Genomic DNA, 18554 nt, shown 5'->3' with positions numbered 1-18554 from the left:
ACTGGTCTTGCTGCCAGTGAAAACAGATTCTCCCTATCTACTGTATAAAAACCCTGCATAATTTGATTAAATCTCCCTTCAAGCAGATCTATCCCAACTAAAGATTTATTAAAGATTATTGTCCCCCTTTTGATGTCCCCGCTCACTGAATCTTACGATTTTCTCTATCTAGATATTTTGTAATTTCACCCTTCATAAAGTTTGAAATTTTTCTTATATACATTAATAAGCTAATCGGTCTGTAATTAGCTCCCTTTTTCTCCCTTTTTTTCAATATGGATGTTCTATTGCATTCTCTTCAGTCCTCTGGTGCATGTCTGCATTCATTGGATCTCTGATGCCTAATCTCCAGGGTCTCAACAGTTTCCTCAACGCCCTCCGTTGAGCCCTGGCACTTTGTTTTTCTTAAACCTAACTGACTTGTAAAACGTGGTTATTTTTTTCCTCGTACTGCCTTCTAACTTTCCTTGGTGTACCTGCCGGATAAAGCTGCCTCCGTGTTTGGAAAAAATACCCCTACTACTGCTAATGGAGGCAGAGGGCGTGCCTGAAGTACTAGATGAGTGCTTTATATCTGTCTTCTCCAAAGGAGAGGATGCTGCTAATGTCATACTGAAGGAGGAGGTAGTAAAGACATTGGATAGGAGGAGGTACTTAAAAGGTTGGCGGTGCTCAAAGCAGGAGAGTTACCCAGTCCATATGGGATGTATCTTTAGGTTGTTGAGGGAAGTAAGAGTGGAAATTGTGGCCAAAGCCTCTGAAATCATCCGATTCTCCTTGGATCAGGGGGTTATGCCAAAGCACTAGAATTCAAAATGTTATTCCCCTTTTCGATAAAGGGAGAGGCTTAGCCTAATGTTGGTGGGGAGGGGAAGCATTTAGAGACAGTGATCTGGAACAGAATGAATTGGTACTTGGAGGAAAAAGTATGGGTTGACAAAATGAAAGCCAAAGGAAAATAGTATTTGACTAACTTGATCGTGTCCTTTTGATGAAATAACAAGGAGGGTGGTTGATGTTGTGTATATGAACTTTCATAGGTGTTTAATAACAGGCCACATAATAGATTTGTTAGTAAAATTGAAGCCCATGGGATAAAAGGGGCAGAGGCTATGTGGATGTGAAATTGGCTAAAAGACAGACAACGGGGAGTAATGGTGAACAATTGTTTTTCTGCACTAGAAGGGAAGTATGCAGTGGTGTTCCCCAAAGGTTGGTATCACTGCTCTTTTTGACATACATTGGTGACCTTGAGTGCACAGGTTTGCAGATTAAACTCAAATACGGTAAATGGTGAGGAGGGTAATAACACACCTCAGGAGGACTGGATAGACGAGTGAAATGGGCAGATGAACTTTAACAGAGGAATGTGGTGATTGATTTTGGTAGGAAGAACGAGGAGAGGGAATATGAATTAGATGGTACAGTTCTAAAGGGAGTGCAGGAACAGGGAGACCTGGGGATGTAAGTACACAAATCTTTGAAGGTGACAGGACAAGTCGAGACGGCTGTTAAAGCATCAAGAATCCTGGGCTTGATAAATAGCAACATAGAGTACAAAAGCAAAGAAGTTATGTTAAACCTTTATAAATCACTCATTAGGCGTCAGATGGATTATTGTGACCGTTGATAACTACTTGAAGGGGAGATTTTACAAGGCTATTGGGACAGAGCAGGAGGGAGCAAAGACTAATTGGATAGCTCTTTCAAAGAGCCAGCACAGGCTCAATGGGCCAAATGGCCGCCTCCTGTGCTATATTGCTCGATGATTCTAGTAACATTTCCCTGACATGTAAAGCAATATACTGCGTGTCGGCTCAATTGGTAGCACTGCCTCCTCTGAGACAGGAACCAGACCTCGAAAGATTCAATTCATCCTGTCGAGAAGGGGCGAAAACTGGGATAAATCCACCACTCAATTTCAACTGGTTGCAAATTCAACTTTTTTGGTGTGCTTTTTAGGCTTCCTTTGCTGCATTATCTCATGCTTGATTTGCATTTTTTCAATCAAAAAGCCCTCCCTCCCTGTCGTGTGCTCATGGTTTACACTGGTATTTTGTCCTCAGGAGTTGGGGATGATGGACCCGCTAGAGAAGGAGGAGCTCCAGGCCGCTGTTGATGCAGCTAATGGAAATGCCAGCGTACATCTGTGCAGTGAGTAGGAGCATTGGTGTTTCTAGTTTGCTTTCTACTAATCTGATAGTGGCGCAATAGTGTGGTTAAAAATTCAGAGACTTGAGCACAAAGATCTAGGATGACGCTCCAGTGCAGTCCTGAGGGAGTGCTGCACTGTCAGAGGTGCCATCTTTCAGATGTGATGTTAAACCGAGGATCCGTCCGCCCTCTCAAGTGGGCGGAAAAGATCCCGCAGCCGCTATTGGAAGAAGAGCAGTGGGGGAGTTCTCCCCGGTGTCCTGGGGCCTATAGAGGGATATGGGCCCCGGAAGTGCAGAAGGTGTTAGTTTAGGCAGGCATCAAGATCGGCGCAGGTGTGGAGGGCCGAATGGCCTGTTCCTGTGCTGTACTGTTCTTTGTTCTTCCTCACAGGAACATGCCGGTCCTGGATTCTAATCAACTGACGTTTGAAGGACTCCCACATGTCAGATGTTGATTTAACCTCAAACAGCCGCCCCCCCCCCCCCCCCCCCTTCCCACCATCTAAATTCTTCAGTTCCTACCTAATATTGTTATAATTAGCCTTCCCCCAATTTAGCACCTTCACCCGAGGACTGCTGTTATCCTTATCCACAAGTACCTTTAAAACCTACGGAATTATGGTCACTGTTCCCGAAATGCTCCCCTACTGAAACTTCGACCACCTGGCCGGGCTCATTCCCCAATACCAGGTCCAGTACGGCCCCATCCCTAGTTGGACTATCTGCATATTGTTTCAAGAAGCCCTCCTGGATGCTCTTTACAAATTCTGCCCCATCCAAGCCCCTAGCACTAAGTGAGTCCCAGTCAATATAGGGGAAGTTAAAATCATCCACCACTACAACCCTGTTACCTTTACATCTTTACAAAATCTGTCTACATATCTGCTCCTCTACCTCCCGCTAGCTGTTGGGAGGTCTGTAATAAACCCCCAACATCGTGACTGCACCCTTCCTATTTCTGAGCTCCACCCATATTGCCTCGCTGCATGGCCCCTCCGAGGTGTCCTCCCGCAGTACAGCTGTGATATTCTCCTTAACAAGTAATGCAACTCCCCCACCTCTTTTACATCCCCCTCTATCCCGCCTGAAGCTTCTAAATCCCAGAATATTTAGCTGCCAATCCTGTCCTTCCCTCAACCATGTCTCTGTAATCGCAACAACATCATAGTTCCAAGTACAAATCCAAGCTCTAAGTTCATCTGCCTTACCTGTTATACTTCTCGCATTGAAACAAATGCACTTCAGACCACCAGTCCCGCTGTGCTCAGCAACATCTCCCTGCCTGCTCCTCCTCTTAGTCTTACTGGCCTTATTTACTAGTTCCCCCTCAGTTATTTCACTTGCTGTCCTACTGCTCTGGTTCCCACCCCCCTGCCACTCTAGTTTAAACCCTCCCGAGTGATGCTAGCAAACCTCGCAGCAACAATTGTGCCCCTCCAGTTTAGATGCAACCCGTCCTTCTTGTGCAGGTCCCATCTGTCCCTGAAGAGATCCCAATGATCCAGATATCTGAAACCCTCCCTCCTGCACCAGCTATTCAGCCACGTGTTTAGCTGCACTATCTTTCTATTTCTAGCCTCACTGGCACCTGGAGGTCCTGTTTTTTAACTTACTACCTAACTCCCTGAACTCCCCCTGCAGGACCTCATCACTCTTCCTGCCTATGTCGTTTGTACCGATGTGTACCACAACCTTTGGCTGTTCACCCTCCCCCTTCAGAATGCCCCCTGTCCGTTCAGAGACATCTTGACCCTGGCACCAGGGTGGCAACATACCATCCTGGAGTCTCTTTCACGTCCACAGAAGCGCCTATCTGTGCCCCTGACTATAGAGTCCCCTATAACTATTGCTCTTCTGTGCTTTGCCCCTCCCTGCTGAGCAACAGTGCCAGCAATGGTGCCACTGCTCTGGCTGCTGCTGTTGTTTTCCCCTGATAGGCCATCCCCCCAACAGTATCCAAAACGGTATACTTGTTAGAGAGGGGGATAACCACAGGGGATTCCTGCACTGACTGCCTGCCCCTTCTAGCGGTCACCCATCTATCTGCCTGCACCTTGGGTGTAACCACTTCTCTAAAACTCCTGTCTATGACTCTTTCTGCCACCTGCATGCTCCCAAGTGCATCCAGTTGCCGCTCCAACCGATCCATGCGGTCTGTGAGGAGCTGCAACTGGGTACACTTCCTGCAGATGTAGTCGTTCGGAACGCTGGAAGCATCACGGACCTCCCACATCTCTCAGGTGAAGCACTTTACCCCTCTAACTGACATTTCTAGCACTAATTAACAAATTAATTTAAAATAAATACTTAAATATTTATTTAAATCAGCTGATCTGATCATTTCTCTCATTGCTGTTTTGTGGGAGCTTCCTGTGCAGCTATTGGCTGCAGCATTTCTTATATTACAACAGTGATTACACTTCAAAAAGTACTTCATTGGCTGTAAAGCACTTTGGGAGGTGCTGAAGTGGTGGACGATGCAAATGCAAATTCTTTTCACCGTAGAAATCAATCTCTTGTCGGCAAAGCTACAACAGACCCAGATTGGAGGTGAGGAAAGCCCCCACAGTGGTGAAGAGCTTTGGGAGCCCAGGGCCCAAAGTCACCCGTTCCTTCTCAGCCACAATCACCACATGTCATGTCTCAAATTACTCATACATACTCGATCCCAAACTGTCACTTTCTGAAATAAATCTGCCTAATTTGCATTTGAATGAAGCGATACTGACTGCTTACACTGTCTCCCTCGGGAGCCTGTTCCGCAGATTGACCGCTCGCTCATTATGTTATTGTTTCCGCAGATCAGTTCTGAATTTACTCCCCTCTTTGAGTGCAGGCTGGATCCTCTGTTTCTACTCCACCAGGCAAGGTGAAACAACTCTTCCAAGAATGACAGGCTTGCATTTATATAGCTCCTTTCCCAGCCTCAGGACACCCCAAAGCGCTTTACAGCCAATTAAGTATTTTTGGAGCGTAGTCACTGTTGTAATTTAGGAAATGCAGCAAACAATTTGTACACAGAAAGCTCCCGCGTGCAGTAGCATGATAATGATCGGGATCTTTTTTTAGGGATAAGTATTTGGTCAGGACATCGGGGAGAACTCCCCTGCTCTTCTGCCAATAGTGGCCGTGGGATTTATTATGCCGCCTGAGAGGGCAGACAGGGCCTCGGTTTAACATCTCATCGGATTAAGCAACAACACAGTGGTGTGCTGACATAGAGTCATAGAGAGTTACAGCACCGAAACAGGCCTTTAGGCCCAACGAGTCCGTGCCGACCATCAACCACCCATTTATACCAATCCCACATTAATCCCATTTTCCCTCTCACATCCCCATCTTCCCTCAATTCTCCTACCACCTACCTACACTAGGGGCAATTTTTATAATGGCCAATTTACCTATCAACCCACAAGTCTTTGGCATGTGGGAGGAAACCGGAGCACATGGAGGAAACCCTGTTCACAATGCAGTTTGGGTGTAACCCCGCCATTTGAAAGCGTTTTAGGCTTCTTTCACGGTTTGCCAGGTTAACCAGCGCCTGGAAAATCCCAGGTTGTGTTCTGACCTGTGCTGAGTTGCCTGAACTTGACTGCAGCCAGGGCAGGAGTGCTGCACTGTGCCTCAGCACCCCTGCATTATGGAGGAGAAACAGGCCAGGATTCCTGCTCCTGATCATTATCACCTGGGTGGTGGATGTTCGGTGACCGCATGATCTGGCTGTTCAGTGATGCCTTCCAGAGTTGAATCACCTGCTGGCAATCACTCTCTAAGCTCTTGCACTACAAGCAACCACCTGACTGAGGGATCGGAGATCCCTCCGCACCCACGCAACTATAGCCCAGCCTATATGTGCCATCTGTTTTAATGCCCTTATTACACGGGTTGCTCCCTCTGATATACCTTATCAATCCTAAAATCCTAATTTTTAGCTTGTGTTTCATGGTAATTGAAGCTGTCACCACAGAGAACAATTACCCTGCTTTAAGAGAGAACAAATCTAGTTTCTTTGGCCTTTTTTCATTCTGTCTCAGCCCAGTGTGGGGCCAATCACAGCTTCTTCTTTCCCCCACCCCCCCCCCCCCACAACTGATTTACTGTTGAACTATTTAACCCGTCTGTGCGCAGTGTTGCAGGCCGTGGCACGGATCAACGCGGCTGTGCGCAAAGGGGTCCCTGGCGAGACGGTGAAGGAACTGATGAACTCCAGCGCCAAGCTTCCGGACGTCTACCTGTTTGCAGCCGGGCTTTACCAGAGGGAACTGGCTGCCCTGCAGCAGCAGAAATCTCAGGTGAGTGCCACCATTGACTGAGGTTGTAGTCAATCACCAGTTCCCAGTTGCCACTGCCTTCGGTTTCAAGAACCATCCAATTTGTGAGTCTTAAACTCAAATCCATTCTTGTTTTAAAACCTTAAAAATAAATTTTTTATTTTCCGCCAATTTCTTGACTTTTATCAGGAGTACAAAAGCAAAGTAGTTCACACTGAACCTTTATAAAGCACTGATTCAGCCCCAGCTGGAGTAGTGGGTCCAATTCTGGGCACCATACTTTAGGAAAGATGTCAAGGCCTTGGGAAGGGTGCGGAGGGAGATTTACTGGCATGGTCCCAGGGATGAGGGACTTCAGTTAATGTGGAGAGACTGGGAGAAGCTGGGATTGTTCTCCTTCGAGCAGAGAAGGTTAAGGGGGAGATTTAATTGGGGCGTTCAGAATCAGGAAGGGTTTCGATGGAGTAAATAAGGAGAAACTGTTTCCATTGGCAGGAGGGTCGGTAACCAGAGGGACACAGATTGAAGATAATTGGTAAAAGAACCAGAGGGGGGGGAGAGGAGGAGAATGTATTTTAAACGCAGCGAGTTTTTGTGATCTGGAACGCGCTGCCTGAAAGGGCGGTGGAAGCAGATTCAATAGTAACTTTCAAAAGGAAATTGAAGGAGAAAATTTGCAGGGCTATGGCGGGGTGGGGGTGGGGGGTGCGAAAGAGCAGAGGGGGGACAAATTGGATAGCTCTTTCAGAGAGCTGGCACAGGCACTATGCCTCCTTTTGTGCTGTATGATTCAGTCCCATGGGCATTTAAGATCCCTCTGATATCATGTCCGCATGGCCTGTGTGTCAGGCTGAACAGTGAGTGTCTGCTGGCTAATCGACTGTGAATGTGTCGTGCTCCCACCTGACACCCACATGGACTCATTCTCCAGCAAGGAGTCATCGGTTGCTGATTCAAATTAGTTGTGCCAGAGGTTGGCCTGGAACCATTCCCGGTACGTTTCGTAATCTCTAATGGAGAGGGGTGGTGAGTATTGTGATTTTTAAAATAAAAAATCCTCATTGTTTAAAGAAGCCACCGCATTAAACTGCTGCAGCACCCACAGTGCTGTTAGGGAGGGAGTTCCAGGATTTTGACCCAGCGACGGTGAAGAAAAGGCTGATATATTTCCAAGTCAGGATTGTGTGTAACTTGGAGGGGAACCCGCATTGTTGGTGTTCACGTGCGCCTGCTGCCCTTGTCTTTCTAGGTGGTAGAGGTCACGGGTTTGGAAGGTGCTGTTAAAGAATCTTTGGCGAGTTTTTATTTTATTTTTTATTTGAGATACAGCACTGAAACAGACCCTTCGGCCCACCGAGTCTGTGCCGATCATCAACCACCCATTTATACTAATTCTACATTAATCCCATTACCCTCTCTCATCCCCTCAATTTCCCTACCTATACTAGGGGCAATTTATAATGGCCAATTTACCTATTAACCTGCAAGTCTTTGGCTGTGGGAGGAAACCGGAGCACCCGGCAGAAACCCACACGGTCACAGGGAGAACTTGCAAACTCTGCACAGGTAATACCCAGAATCGAACCTGGGTCACTGGAGCTGTGAGGCTGCGGTGCTAACCACTGCGCCACTGAGTTGTTGCAGTGCATCTCGTGGATGGTACACACTGCTGCCGCTGTTCATCAGTGGTGGAGGGAGTTGCTTTCATTTAACAGAGGCAGCAAGCACTACTGGGACCAGAGTTCAACGAACAGCTTTCTTTTTTTTTTGCATTGCCCAACTTGCTCGACACAAATGAAGTCTGAACAGTGCGGTCTCTGGAGTGGAGGAAGTAGGTTTACCAGTCTTTGTTGTGTGGTCAACACTTGTGCTGTGTGGGTGGGAAGTGAACTGTACTGTCAGCTGCTGCTTATGCTGTTTAGTTGATGGTTCTGCTGAGTGGAAGGCCAGCAGCATTTTATCAGTGTGTAGTTTTATTCATTTTTTTTTTCTTAATACAATACAAAGGTAAAAGAGCCACTTGCATTTCTATAGCACCTTTCACAACCTCAGGACTTCTTAAAGCGCTCTACAGCCATTGCAGTACTTTTTGGAAGTGTGGTAACTGTTGTAAAGTAGGAAACACAGCAAATTTTCACACAGCAAGATCCCACAAACCGCACTGTGCTAATGACCAGATGATTTTTTGTTTTCTTTATCGGTCTTGGTTGAGGGATAAATATGGGCCCAGAACACCAGGGAGAACTCCCTGCTCTTCTAATTGTGCCATGGGATCTTTTACGTCCAGAATCCTGCTAATTCTCCACCCAACAATTTTGACTGCAAGAACTGCAGCGATTCAAGGAGAAAGGTCCCCGACCACCTTCTCTGGCCAGCCAAGGGTGGGCAATAAATGTGGCCTTGGTAGTGCTGCCCGCACCCTGAGAACAAATCAAAAAGAAAATTCCTTCTCTAAGTTGCAGTTGCAGAAAGTATTCTCACCAACCTATGTTTGAAAGTGTTTTTGCGCTGAGCCCATAGCACAGATACAGGCCATTTGGTCTGTGTTGGTGTTTATGTAGACTAGCCTCTCACTCTAATTGTTTCTTGCCTCCCTGACCCCATATTACCATTTTCTCTCTTATGTATGCAGTAAGGCTCCTCTTAAATCTGTCAATGCCATCTGCTCCATGTGGCAGCGCGTTCCACATTCTCACCATTCTGTGTAAAGAAATTCCACTTGAATTCTTCCTTTGATCTGCTGTTCCCTTGTTCTTGATTTTCCACAAATAATAGCTGTTTCCCCACATCCATGCTATCAGCCCCGTCGTAATTTTAAAGACCTCTATTGCGTCTCCTCTTCGTCTTCTCTCTTCCCAAAGAAGAGAGCCCCAGGCTGCCCAATCTTTGCTGATAGCCGCGCCCTCTCAATTCTGCTAACATGTATCTTTCCTGCACTTTCTGCAATGCTTCAGTATTCTTTTTGGAGTGTGGAGAGCAGAAGTAAGCACAGTACGATCTCACCAAGTTCTTAGATGGTGAATTTCAGCAGAATATTAGATTGCAGTGACGTTTCAGTCAGGCTCGATCCTGTCCTCACACCTTGCTCGTGTACATTTTCCAGCAGAACTCATTGATCGGTGATCAGAAACAGTTCCCAGCTCCCCCCTGCCCCAGTTTCCTAGGGAGCCTTCCATCCCACCAGTATGCCCAATGCAAACTTCATTCCCAACCTGGGTTTTCTTTAATGTCAATGGCTATTTAGCTATTTCCTGTGACTTAGCCCAGTGGGATTGTGCTCATTCCTTTCTCATTATGCGAAGACATTGTGTTAAACCTTTATAAATCACTGGTTAGACCTCAGCTGGAGTAATGTGGCCAGTCCTGGGCACCACACTTTAGGAAGGATGTCAAGGCATCCTTGAAGAAATTTGCTAGAATTGTACCAGAGATGAGGGACTTCAGTTATATGGAGAGTCTGGAGAAGCTGGAATTGCTCTCCTTGGAGGAGAGAAGGTTTAGGGGTGATTTAAGAGAGGTATTCAAAATTATCATGGGGTTTGATGGAGAAACTGCTTTTGCGCAACAAACTAATGTGGTCTGGCATGTGCTGTGTGAAAGGATGGAGGAAACAGATTCAATAGTAATTTTCAAAAGAGAAATGGAGATCAAGATATAAGGGAAATGTTTGCAGGACTAGGAGGTGTGGGGCTAATTCGATAACCCTTTAAAAGGGCCAGTACAGGCATGTTGGGCTGAATGGCTTCCTGTTTTGTATGGTTCTATGATTCCTCTGGTTATTGTGCTACTCTTCCTTTGTGCAGGGTGAGCTGACCCAAGAGGAGCTGTACATTGCTGTGGAGATGCTCTCGGCTGTGGCATTGATAGATCGAGCCCTGGAAACTGGGGATTTCAGTGCCTTCTGGAGGAACCTGATCGGTGCAGCTACAGGCCTGACTGATATACAGGATGAATGTGCACAGCGGTAAGCACAGCACCCGCCCTCTGGAGGGAGGCGTTCATACTCTCGGACCCATTAGATCTGAGCATTAAAGACAGAATCGCCTGGGGATCTTTTCTGTAGAAAAGAGAAGGCTGAGAGTGACTTGATAAAGGTCTTTAAGAAAATGAATAGATACCAAAAGGATGTTTCCACTTGTGGGGGGAGACCGGAACTAAGGGGGGGGGCCATCAATATAAGACAGTCACTAATAAATCCAATGGGGAATTCAGGAGAAACTTCTTTCCCAGGAGAATGGTGAGAATGTGGAACTCGCTACCACAGGGAGTGGTTGAGGGGAATAGCAGAGATACATTTAAGGGGAAGCTGGATAAACACATGAGGGAGAAAGGAATAGAAGGATATATTGATAGCGTGAGATGAAGAGGGGGTGGGAGGAGGCTCGTGTGGAGCAGAAACACCGGCGTGGACCAGTTGGGCCAAATGGCCTTTTTCTGTGCTGTACACTCTCTGCAATGGGTACAGTTGTACATTAACCCTTGGCTTTTTCTCTCACCTCCATGGGCACCAGCCAACCTCTGGTAATAAGCTGCCAAGGTATAAGACTGTAGGTGGCATGTCACTTGAGCACAATCTACCATTGACTTTGCGCAGTGACTTCTGTTGGAATCAAGAGCATGGCTTACTACTTTTCCCCCGTCTCCAGAAATCCTGAGGCCTGTTGTAGCTCCCCTGCTCTCTAACTGACTGAGGTGATATCTACAGTCTGAGTCCTGCCAGTTGGTGAGGAGGGAAGATGCGTAGTCACAATGTTCTGGCCGTCATTATTGTGGGCCAGGCTTGATGGACAAGCTGGTCTTTTCCTGTCCATTATTTTCATTTGTTTGTAAATATGATCTTGGAAATGGGCTTGTTTGGATTTGTGACGTTTGAGGCATCTCATTGACAGGTACTTTGATGAACTGATGAGACTGAAGCAACAAGCCCACAGGAACGGGGGCGTGATTCTATCCTGGAACGATCTACAAATGTGTGTGCACGATGTGAACTTCGCTGTGGAAAAGGAGCATGACAGTGAGTGCTGACTTTGACCCGATTGCAATTCTCGAACTGCAGTGAAACCTTTCAGTTCGGTATCTGCTATGTTCACTTGGAGAATCGGGGATAAGAATTGGCTTTTAAGTGCTTCCCTCGACTCTTCTGAAAGTTTTGACATAGAATGTAACAGCACATAAACGGGCCATTCGGCCCATCTGCTCCGTGCTGGTGTTTATGCTCCACACGAGCCTCCTTCCACCCCCCTCTTCATCTCGCCCTATCCCCATATCCTTCTATTCCTTTCTCCCTCATGTGTTTATCCAGCTTCCCCTTAAATGTATCTCTGCTATTCCCCTCAACCACTCCCTGTAGTAGTGAGTTCCACATTCTCACCACTCTCTGGGTGAAGACGTTTCTCCTGAATTGCCCCATTGCATTTATTAGTGACCGTCTTATATTGATGCCACCACCCCCCCCCCCACCACCGCAAGCTCTCGTCTCACCCTACAAGTGAAAACATTTTTTCTACCTCTACCCTAGCGAACCCCGTCATAATTTTAAAAACCTGTATTAGGTCACGTAAGTTCCATGTGTTGTTTCTGCAGAAATCATTGCGATTGGTTTAATAAATGAAGCGCTGGGCAGGAATGATCCTGAGAGAACAATAGCGGCTCTCCTCATGCCATCAGCTGGACTAGCTGACTTGGACTTCCCGGCTGCGAAGCATTACCACGATGTACTGGCAGCAGCAAAGCGGCACAAAGCAAAGGTACAAGGCAGCTACAATAAAAAGTCAATAACTCCCATTTCCGCACCTGAGAATCCGTTGACAGTGGAATTGTATTTTGTTTGTATTTCCTACCCCAGGTCACGCAGGATGAGGCAGCAGTACTCTGGTTAGAGGAAATTCAGGAGGGGATTTACAAATCCAATCAGGACAGTCAAATGGGCAGAAAAAGTGAGTCATTCCTTCAAGGGCTGCATGAAGGTGGGCTCTGTCTTGGCAATGTCTTCTTGTGATGTCAGCCATGGCTCAGTGGTAGCATTCTTGCCTCCTGAGTCTGAAAGTTGTAGATTTAACCTTGACTCCACAATCCAGGCCGACGCTCCCAGTGCCAGTACTGAGAGAGCGCTGCACTGTCAGACGTGTGCTGTTTTTCCCAGATGAGACGTTAAACCGAGGCCCCATCTGCTCCCTCAGGTGGATGTAAAAGATTCCATGGCCACAACTGGAAGGAGAGCAGTGGGTGTTCTCCCCAGTGTCCTGGAGCCAATATTTATCTCTCAAGCAGCATCGTTAAAACAGATGATCTGGGTCATTATCACATTACTGTTTGTGGGAGCTTGCTGTCCCCAAATTGGCTGTTTCCTACATTACAACAATGACTCCAACTCAAAATTATTTCACTGGCTGTATAACGCTTTGGAACATCCCGGCGGTTTGTAAGATGCGATAGAAACGCACGCCTTTCTTTACTGCAGTATTTCCTGTGAAAGTGCACTGTCCCTTTTGGCATAGCATGTCTATGCATTTCCCAGTGTGGTACTGAGCACAGTCGACCAGGAGCACGTCAGATTTGATGCCCAGTTTGTGCTGTGATGGCTGATCTCCACTGACAAGCTGCAGTACCTTGGTCTATGGAGGTGGACATTCAAGTGAGTTCCTGCCCCATCAGCTCTGCACATTTGCAGGCATCGGCTGAAATGGGGAGAGCAAGAGGACAGGAGGAAGGAAAATTTTCTGTTTTGCACAAAAATGAGTGGGCTCTTAGGGCTGTCTGTGCCACTATTTCTCTCAGATCTCCTGACGCTCAGGAAGTAATCGAGCCAGTCAGTAGAAGGCTTGAGAAAACGGCCCAGTGAGCACTTGACAATTCTCATCCAGTTGAGAAATGCCATAACTCTCTTGGTTTGTGGGATCAAACAGCAGAGCAAGGGCGATACAGGAGTCCAAAAACGAAAGAGAGCGCTCGTGACTGCTTCGCTTGTAATTCCTAATGACTGCTCACTTTACAACAGGTTATAAGCATCTCCGGACTGTCTTCATTTTGTTTTGTTTTCAGTGTCCCTGGGGGTAGCAGCCATCAACCAGGCGATCAAAGAGGGCATAGCATCCCAAACTCTGCGGGTTCTGCGCTCTCCAAGTGTGGCTCTATGTGGTGTCATTGCGGAATGTGCCTCTGCCTACCAGTCTGAGCTGGCCACACTGAGGCGAGTTAAAGTGGAGACAGGTAAGCCACTACCCTGGGGGTGAGGAAATGGTGTTTCTTAGAAAGAACAGGAAGGCCTGACTTTGAACCTCTGGCTAGGTCAGAGGACTGCCTAAATCCTGTTAGGGCCTGCCTAAATCAGCCAGGGTTCCCTCTTCCAATCACTGCACAGCTATCCCTGCTAAAGAATGGTGAAGGGTGAAGGTAGGGCTGAGACGTGGCTGTGATGCCCCGCAGGTCCGAATGGTCCCTTGGTACCAGCTCTCTTGATCCGTAAATGAAGATTCTGAATGACTTGCGGAAGGCTAGGGCAGGAATACAAGGTAACATACTGGTGCGAATATAAGCGAAAATCAAATTCTCTTGCTTAACTCACCTTTTAAATATTGGTACATTTCAACAGAGACTTTGTGGTGGGGAGGGCGTCACAGATCTTTGAAGGATGTGGGACAGGTTGATAAGGCGATTTAAAAAAAAAAAAAAACTTGCAGGATTCTTCACATTATAAATAGAGGCAGAGGGTACAAAAGCAAGGACGTTACACCAAACCTTTTATAAATCCCTGGTTAGGCTGCAGCTGAAGTATTATATCCAATACTTGGCACCTCACTTTAGGAAGGTTGTCCAGGCCTTGAAGAGATTGCAGAGCTTCACCAGAATTATGCCAGGGATGAGGGATTTTAGTCATCTACAGCAGAGAAGGTCAAAATTTTGAGGAACTTTGATAGTAAATAAGGAGAAACTGTTTCCACTGGTGGGAGGGTCGGTAAGCAGAGGGACACAGATTTAAGATAATTGGTGAAAGAACCAGAGGGGGGGAGAGGAGGAGAATTTTTTTTTAATGCAGTGAGTTGTTGGGATCTGGAACGCGCTGCCTGAAAGGGCGGTGGAAGCAGATTCAATAGTAACTTTCAAAAGGGGGGAATTGGATAAATACTGGAAAAGGAGAAATTTGCAGGTCTACAGGGCAAAATCAGGGTTGTTGGAGTGCGGTGGTGGGGCCGGCACAGACACGATGAGCCAAATGCAGTCAGATTCTAACATCTGGAGGGAAATGCAAACCTCTTTTCACTGTTCCCATTCTTTAGGAGACAACAGGAGCGCTTGGGTAAAACACAAGCTGAAGGACGGGTCAGTGTACTACTTCAACCTGGAGACGCTGGAGGGAAGCTGGGAGCGACCCAGGGGATTTGTGCAGAGCTCCACACAACTCGGCAGGGATGAGATTCAGGTATGGTGCTGCTGGCCTTGCCGAGACCCACTCGGCTTCCACAGGGTTTATCATAACGAGTAAAAGATATAACTGGAAGTTACATCAGAAAACATCCGCGGGGACGGGAGAGTGGGATTTGGTGTTCAGGGTGTGGGGGTGGAGGTGTGGTTTAGCTGAAGAATGATGCGGAAGGACACTAGGTGTCGCCCTGAGAGTCACAGTTCTTGTAGAGGAGCCATGGTATTTCAGAAAAGGGACATTTAAAGGGTTAGTGTCAATACCCATGTGCCCTGAGTGATTGGGGTGAGGCGAGCTTACGCACGTTAGACCAGTACTAGAGTTTCACTGTTGAAGCACTTAAGTAAAGGGAAATAGGCCAAATGGTGTATTGAATGGAATTTAAGGCTGCTGGTACAACGTGGATGAAGGAATAGAGAGCTTTCTATCCACATTTGCAGGCAACACCATGTTAGGTGGCACAGTGAATTGTCGATCAGAGCAGCAAGTTGCAAATGGACATTGATAGATTAAGTGGGTGGATAAAACTGTGGCATAAGGAGTTCAATATGGGGAAGTGAGAGGCCATCCACTTTGGACCTAATAAAGAGAGATCAGAGTATTTTCTAAATGGTAAGAAGTTAGGAATTGGGGAGGAGCAGAGAGATTTAGGAGTGCAAGAACAGAAATCATTGCAAGCTGGCAGCCAGGTACAAAAAAAAAAATCAAGGGGACTTGAATAAAAAGGGGAGGAAGTGATGTTACAGTTGTGCAGAGCTCTAGTTAGACCCCATCTGGAGTTAACTGGGTTCAGTTCCGGGCCCCGCACCTCCGGAAGGACATATTGGCCTTGGAGGGGGTGCAGCGCAGATTCACCAGAATGATCCCGGGGCTGAAAGGGTTTAAATTCAGGGGAGGTTGGAGAGACCAGGCTTGTTCCCCTTGAATTGGGCATGTGAGAGTCTACCACATTGCTGTGTGAGTCTGGAGTCACATGTAGGCCAGACCGGGTAGCAAAGCAGATTTCCTTCCCTGAAGGGCGTTCGTGAACCAGATGGGTTTTTATGACAATCGAATATAGTTTCCTGGCACCGTTACGGAGACTAGCTCTCAATTCCAGATTTTATTAATTGAATTTAAATTCCACCAGCTGCCATGGTGGGATTTGAATCCCTGTCCACAGGGAATTGTTGTGGATTTCTGGATTGCTGGTTCAGTGACATTCCCACCGTCTCCCCATACAGAATATAGACGATTAAAGGGTGATCTGGTTAAGGTGTTTAAGATGTTTAAAGGATTTGATAGGATAGATGGCGGGGGGGGGGGGGGGTCCAGAACAAGAGGACGTAAACTGAAAATTGGAGCCAGGCCGTTCAGGAGTGATGTCAGGAAGCACTTCTTCACACAAAGGGGAGTGGAATTCTGGAGATTCCACCCCCTGCCACCTCACCAAAAGCTGCTGAGGCTGGGGGGGTCAATTGAAAATGTCCAAACTGAGATTGACAGATTTTTGTTGGGTAAGGTAATTAAGGGTTTCCGAACCAAACGGGTAGATGGAGTTAGGATACAGATCGGCCCTCATCTCAGTGAATGGTGGAACAGGCTCAAGGGGCTGAATGGCTTCCACCTGTTCCTATGGGTGTCTTTTTAAAAAAAAAACTACCTGGGGCTTTTTGTGGCAGTGGCACCAAGAGAATGGAGTGGAGTGCGCCAGAGATATTGTGCATGCTGCAGGGAATTCAGCGTGTATTGAAATATGCATTCAGGCATCGTCGATTGATACCTTTCGCCCCCCCCCCCCCCCCCCCACCCCAACTTTCAGGCCACGGTTACTGGAGTGACGGTTGTTTACAATCGGGAGAGACTCTGGAAGGTTCACGAGGGCATGATCGCGAGGCTTCAGGCCCACATGAGGGGTTATCTCGTCCGAAAGGATCTGTGTGCTCGCAAACATTTCCTACAGAAACAACTGCCAGCCATTGTTACGATCCAGGTACAGTGCATCTGATTTTTTTTTTTTTTGTTTCCTTCCTTCCCACACCACCACCAGTTTGGATTGCCAATTTCACAAAGTGAGCTGATCACATTGGGTAACTGTGAGCCAGTCACACACCATGAGTTTTCATTCCGATCTCTCTGCCGTTATTCACGGTTGGGTCACACGAGGATCAGCATTGAAAGGAAATGAGTATAAAAGCATAGCCCATTCCCACAGCGACAACAGGCTTTCAGAGGCAAGTTGTTAGCCACTGTTTCCTAATGGAAAGTGCTTTTGCGTGTCTAGAGAGCAGGATCTGGCTTGCCTGTGATGCCCTTATGTTCACACAGTCTGTTGACACCATTTAGGTTCACATAGATAAAGAGTGGAGCACCTGTGGAACTGTACCCCAGACGGAGTATGGGAATTCTGGAAAGGCATGGATCAGCCAGGCTGGGGAGAAGGAAAGAAACACTTTCACAATTTCCCCGAAACTTCAGAAGTACTTCACTAGTTTGTAGTCACTGTTGTAATCACAAACTGATACAGCACAGAAGGAGGCCATTCAGCCCATCGTGTCTGTGCCAGATCTTTGGAAGAGCTATCCAATTAATCCCAATTCCCTGCTCTTTTCCCATACCCCTGAAAATCTTTTCCCTTCAAGTCTTAATCCAATTTTCTCTTTGAAATATTACTGTTATCTGCTTCCATGTTGGAAATGTGGCAGACAATATGTGCACCGTCAGCTTCTGCAAATAGCAATGAGATAAATGTTTTAGTGATGTTGGTTGAGTGCTGAGTGTTGTCAGAATGCTAGGAAGACCCCTCCCTCTGCTCCTCTTCAAAATAGTTCTGAGATCTTTTGCATCTCCCTGAGGGGAACCTCTGTTTAACATCCAAAAGATGAAGCCTCCCAACAGTGCAGCATTCCCTCAGTGCTGCCACTGGCAGTGTTGGCCTGGATTTCGTGCTTGGGTCCCTGGAGTGGGGCTTAGAACCCACGACCTTCTGACTCTGAGACTGGTGTGCCACCCATTGAGCCACAGCTGACACTGAGCTAGCAGGAGGTAGAAAAGTAGTAATGTGCTGCAGATGGTGGAGTGGGTTTGACACAACTGTGACCTGGATTGGACTATCCATTGTGTATATATCATAAATTGTCACCAGATTGGTCCTTTTACTCAGACTGTCTGGTTTGAGGTGGAATTGTCCTACAGGAGCGCACCTTCCAATGGGAATGTTTTTTTTTTCTGGTTGCAGCGTGAACGAATCCAGGAAGATGTACAAAAAAAAGTATCATTTTTGTATGTAGGTGCCTCTGACAAGACCAGCATTTATTCCCATCCCCATTTGCCCCTTGAGAAGGTGGTGATGGACCTTTTTCTTAAACTGTTGCAGTCCATGTGGTGAAGGTCCTCCCACGGTGCTGTTAGGGAGGGAGTTCCAGGATTTTAACCCAATGCCAATGAAGGAACAGCCAATATATTTCCAAGTCAGGATGGTGTGTGACTTGGAGGGGAACTTGTAAGGTGAATGGTGTTCCCTGTTGCCCATGTGCCTGCTGCCCTTGTGTTCGGTGGTGGAGAGTGCTTCCAAAGAAGCCTTGGAGAGTAGCTGCAATGCATCCCGTAGATAGCAGCCACAATGTCTCAGCCGTCGAGGACGTGGATATTTAAGGTGATGGATGTCCTGGGTTTTGTTGTGCTTCATGTGTGTCCTTGGAGCTTTACCCATCCAAGCAAGCAGAGAGT

The 18554-nt window shown here is 47.0% G+C and overlaps 1 protein-coding gene across 2 annotated transcripts in view; it reads left to right on the top strand.

The window, feature by feature from the left end:
- The window catches only part of LOC137356787 (ras GTPase-activating-like protein IQGAP1), a 93889-nt gene that overhangs the window by 22539 nt on the left and 52796 nt on the right, over positions 1–18554 (top strand). For both annotated transcript variants that reach the window (XM_068022547.1, XM_068022548.1), the window contains 9 exons: positions 2067–2154; positions 6285–6448; positions 10231–10391; positions 11317–11441; positions 12011–12174; positions 12273–12363; positions 13469–13636; positions 14704–14846; positions 16648–16818. In XM_068022547.1, the coding sequence (XP_067878648.1) occupies positions 2067–2154; positions 6285–6448; positions 10231–10391; positions 11317–11441; positions 12011–12174; positions 12273–12363; positions 13469–13636; positions 14704–14846; positions 16648–16818 (1275 nt within the window). The remainder of the gene's footprint in view (positions 1–2066; positions 2155–6284; positions 6449–10230; positions 10392–11316; positions 11442–12010; positions 12175–12272; positions 12364–13468; positions 13637–14703; positions 14847–16647; positions 16819–18554) is intronic.

The sequence above is a fragment of the Heterodontus francisci genome, chromosome 46, assembly GCF_036365525.1.
Source record: "Heterodontus francisci isolate sHetFra1 chromosome 46, sHetFra1.hap1, whole genome shotgun sequence".
Classification (NCBI taxonomy): domain Eukaryota; kingdom Metazoa; phylum Chordata; class Chondrichthyes; order Heterodontiformes; family Heterodontidae; genus Heterodontus; species Heterodontus francisci.
This window is presented reverse-complemented; position numbering and strand designations above follow the sequence as displayed.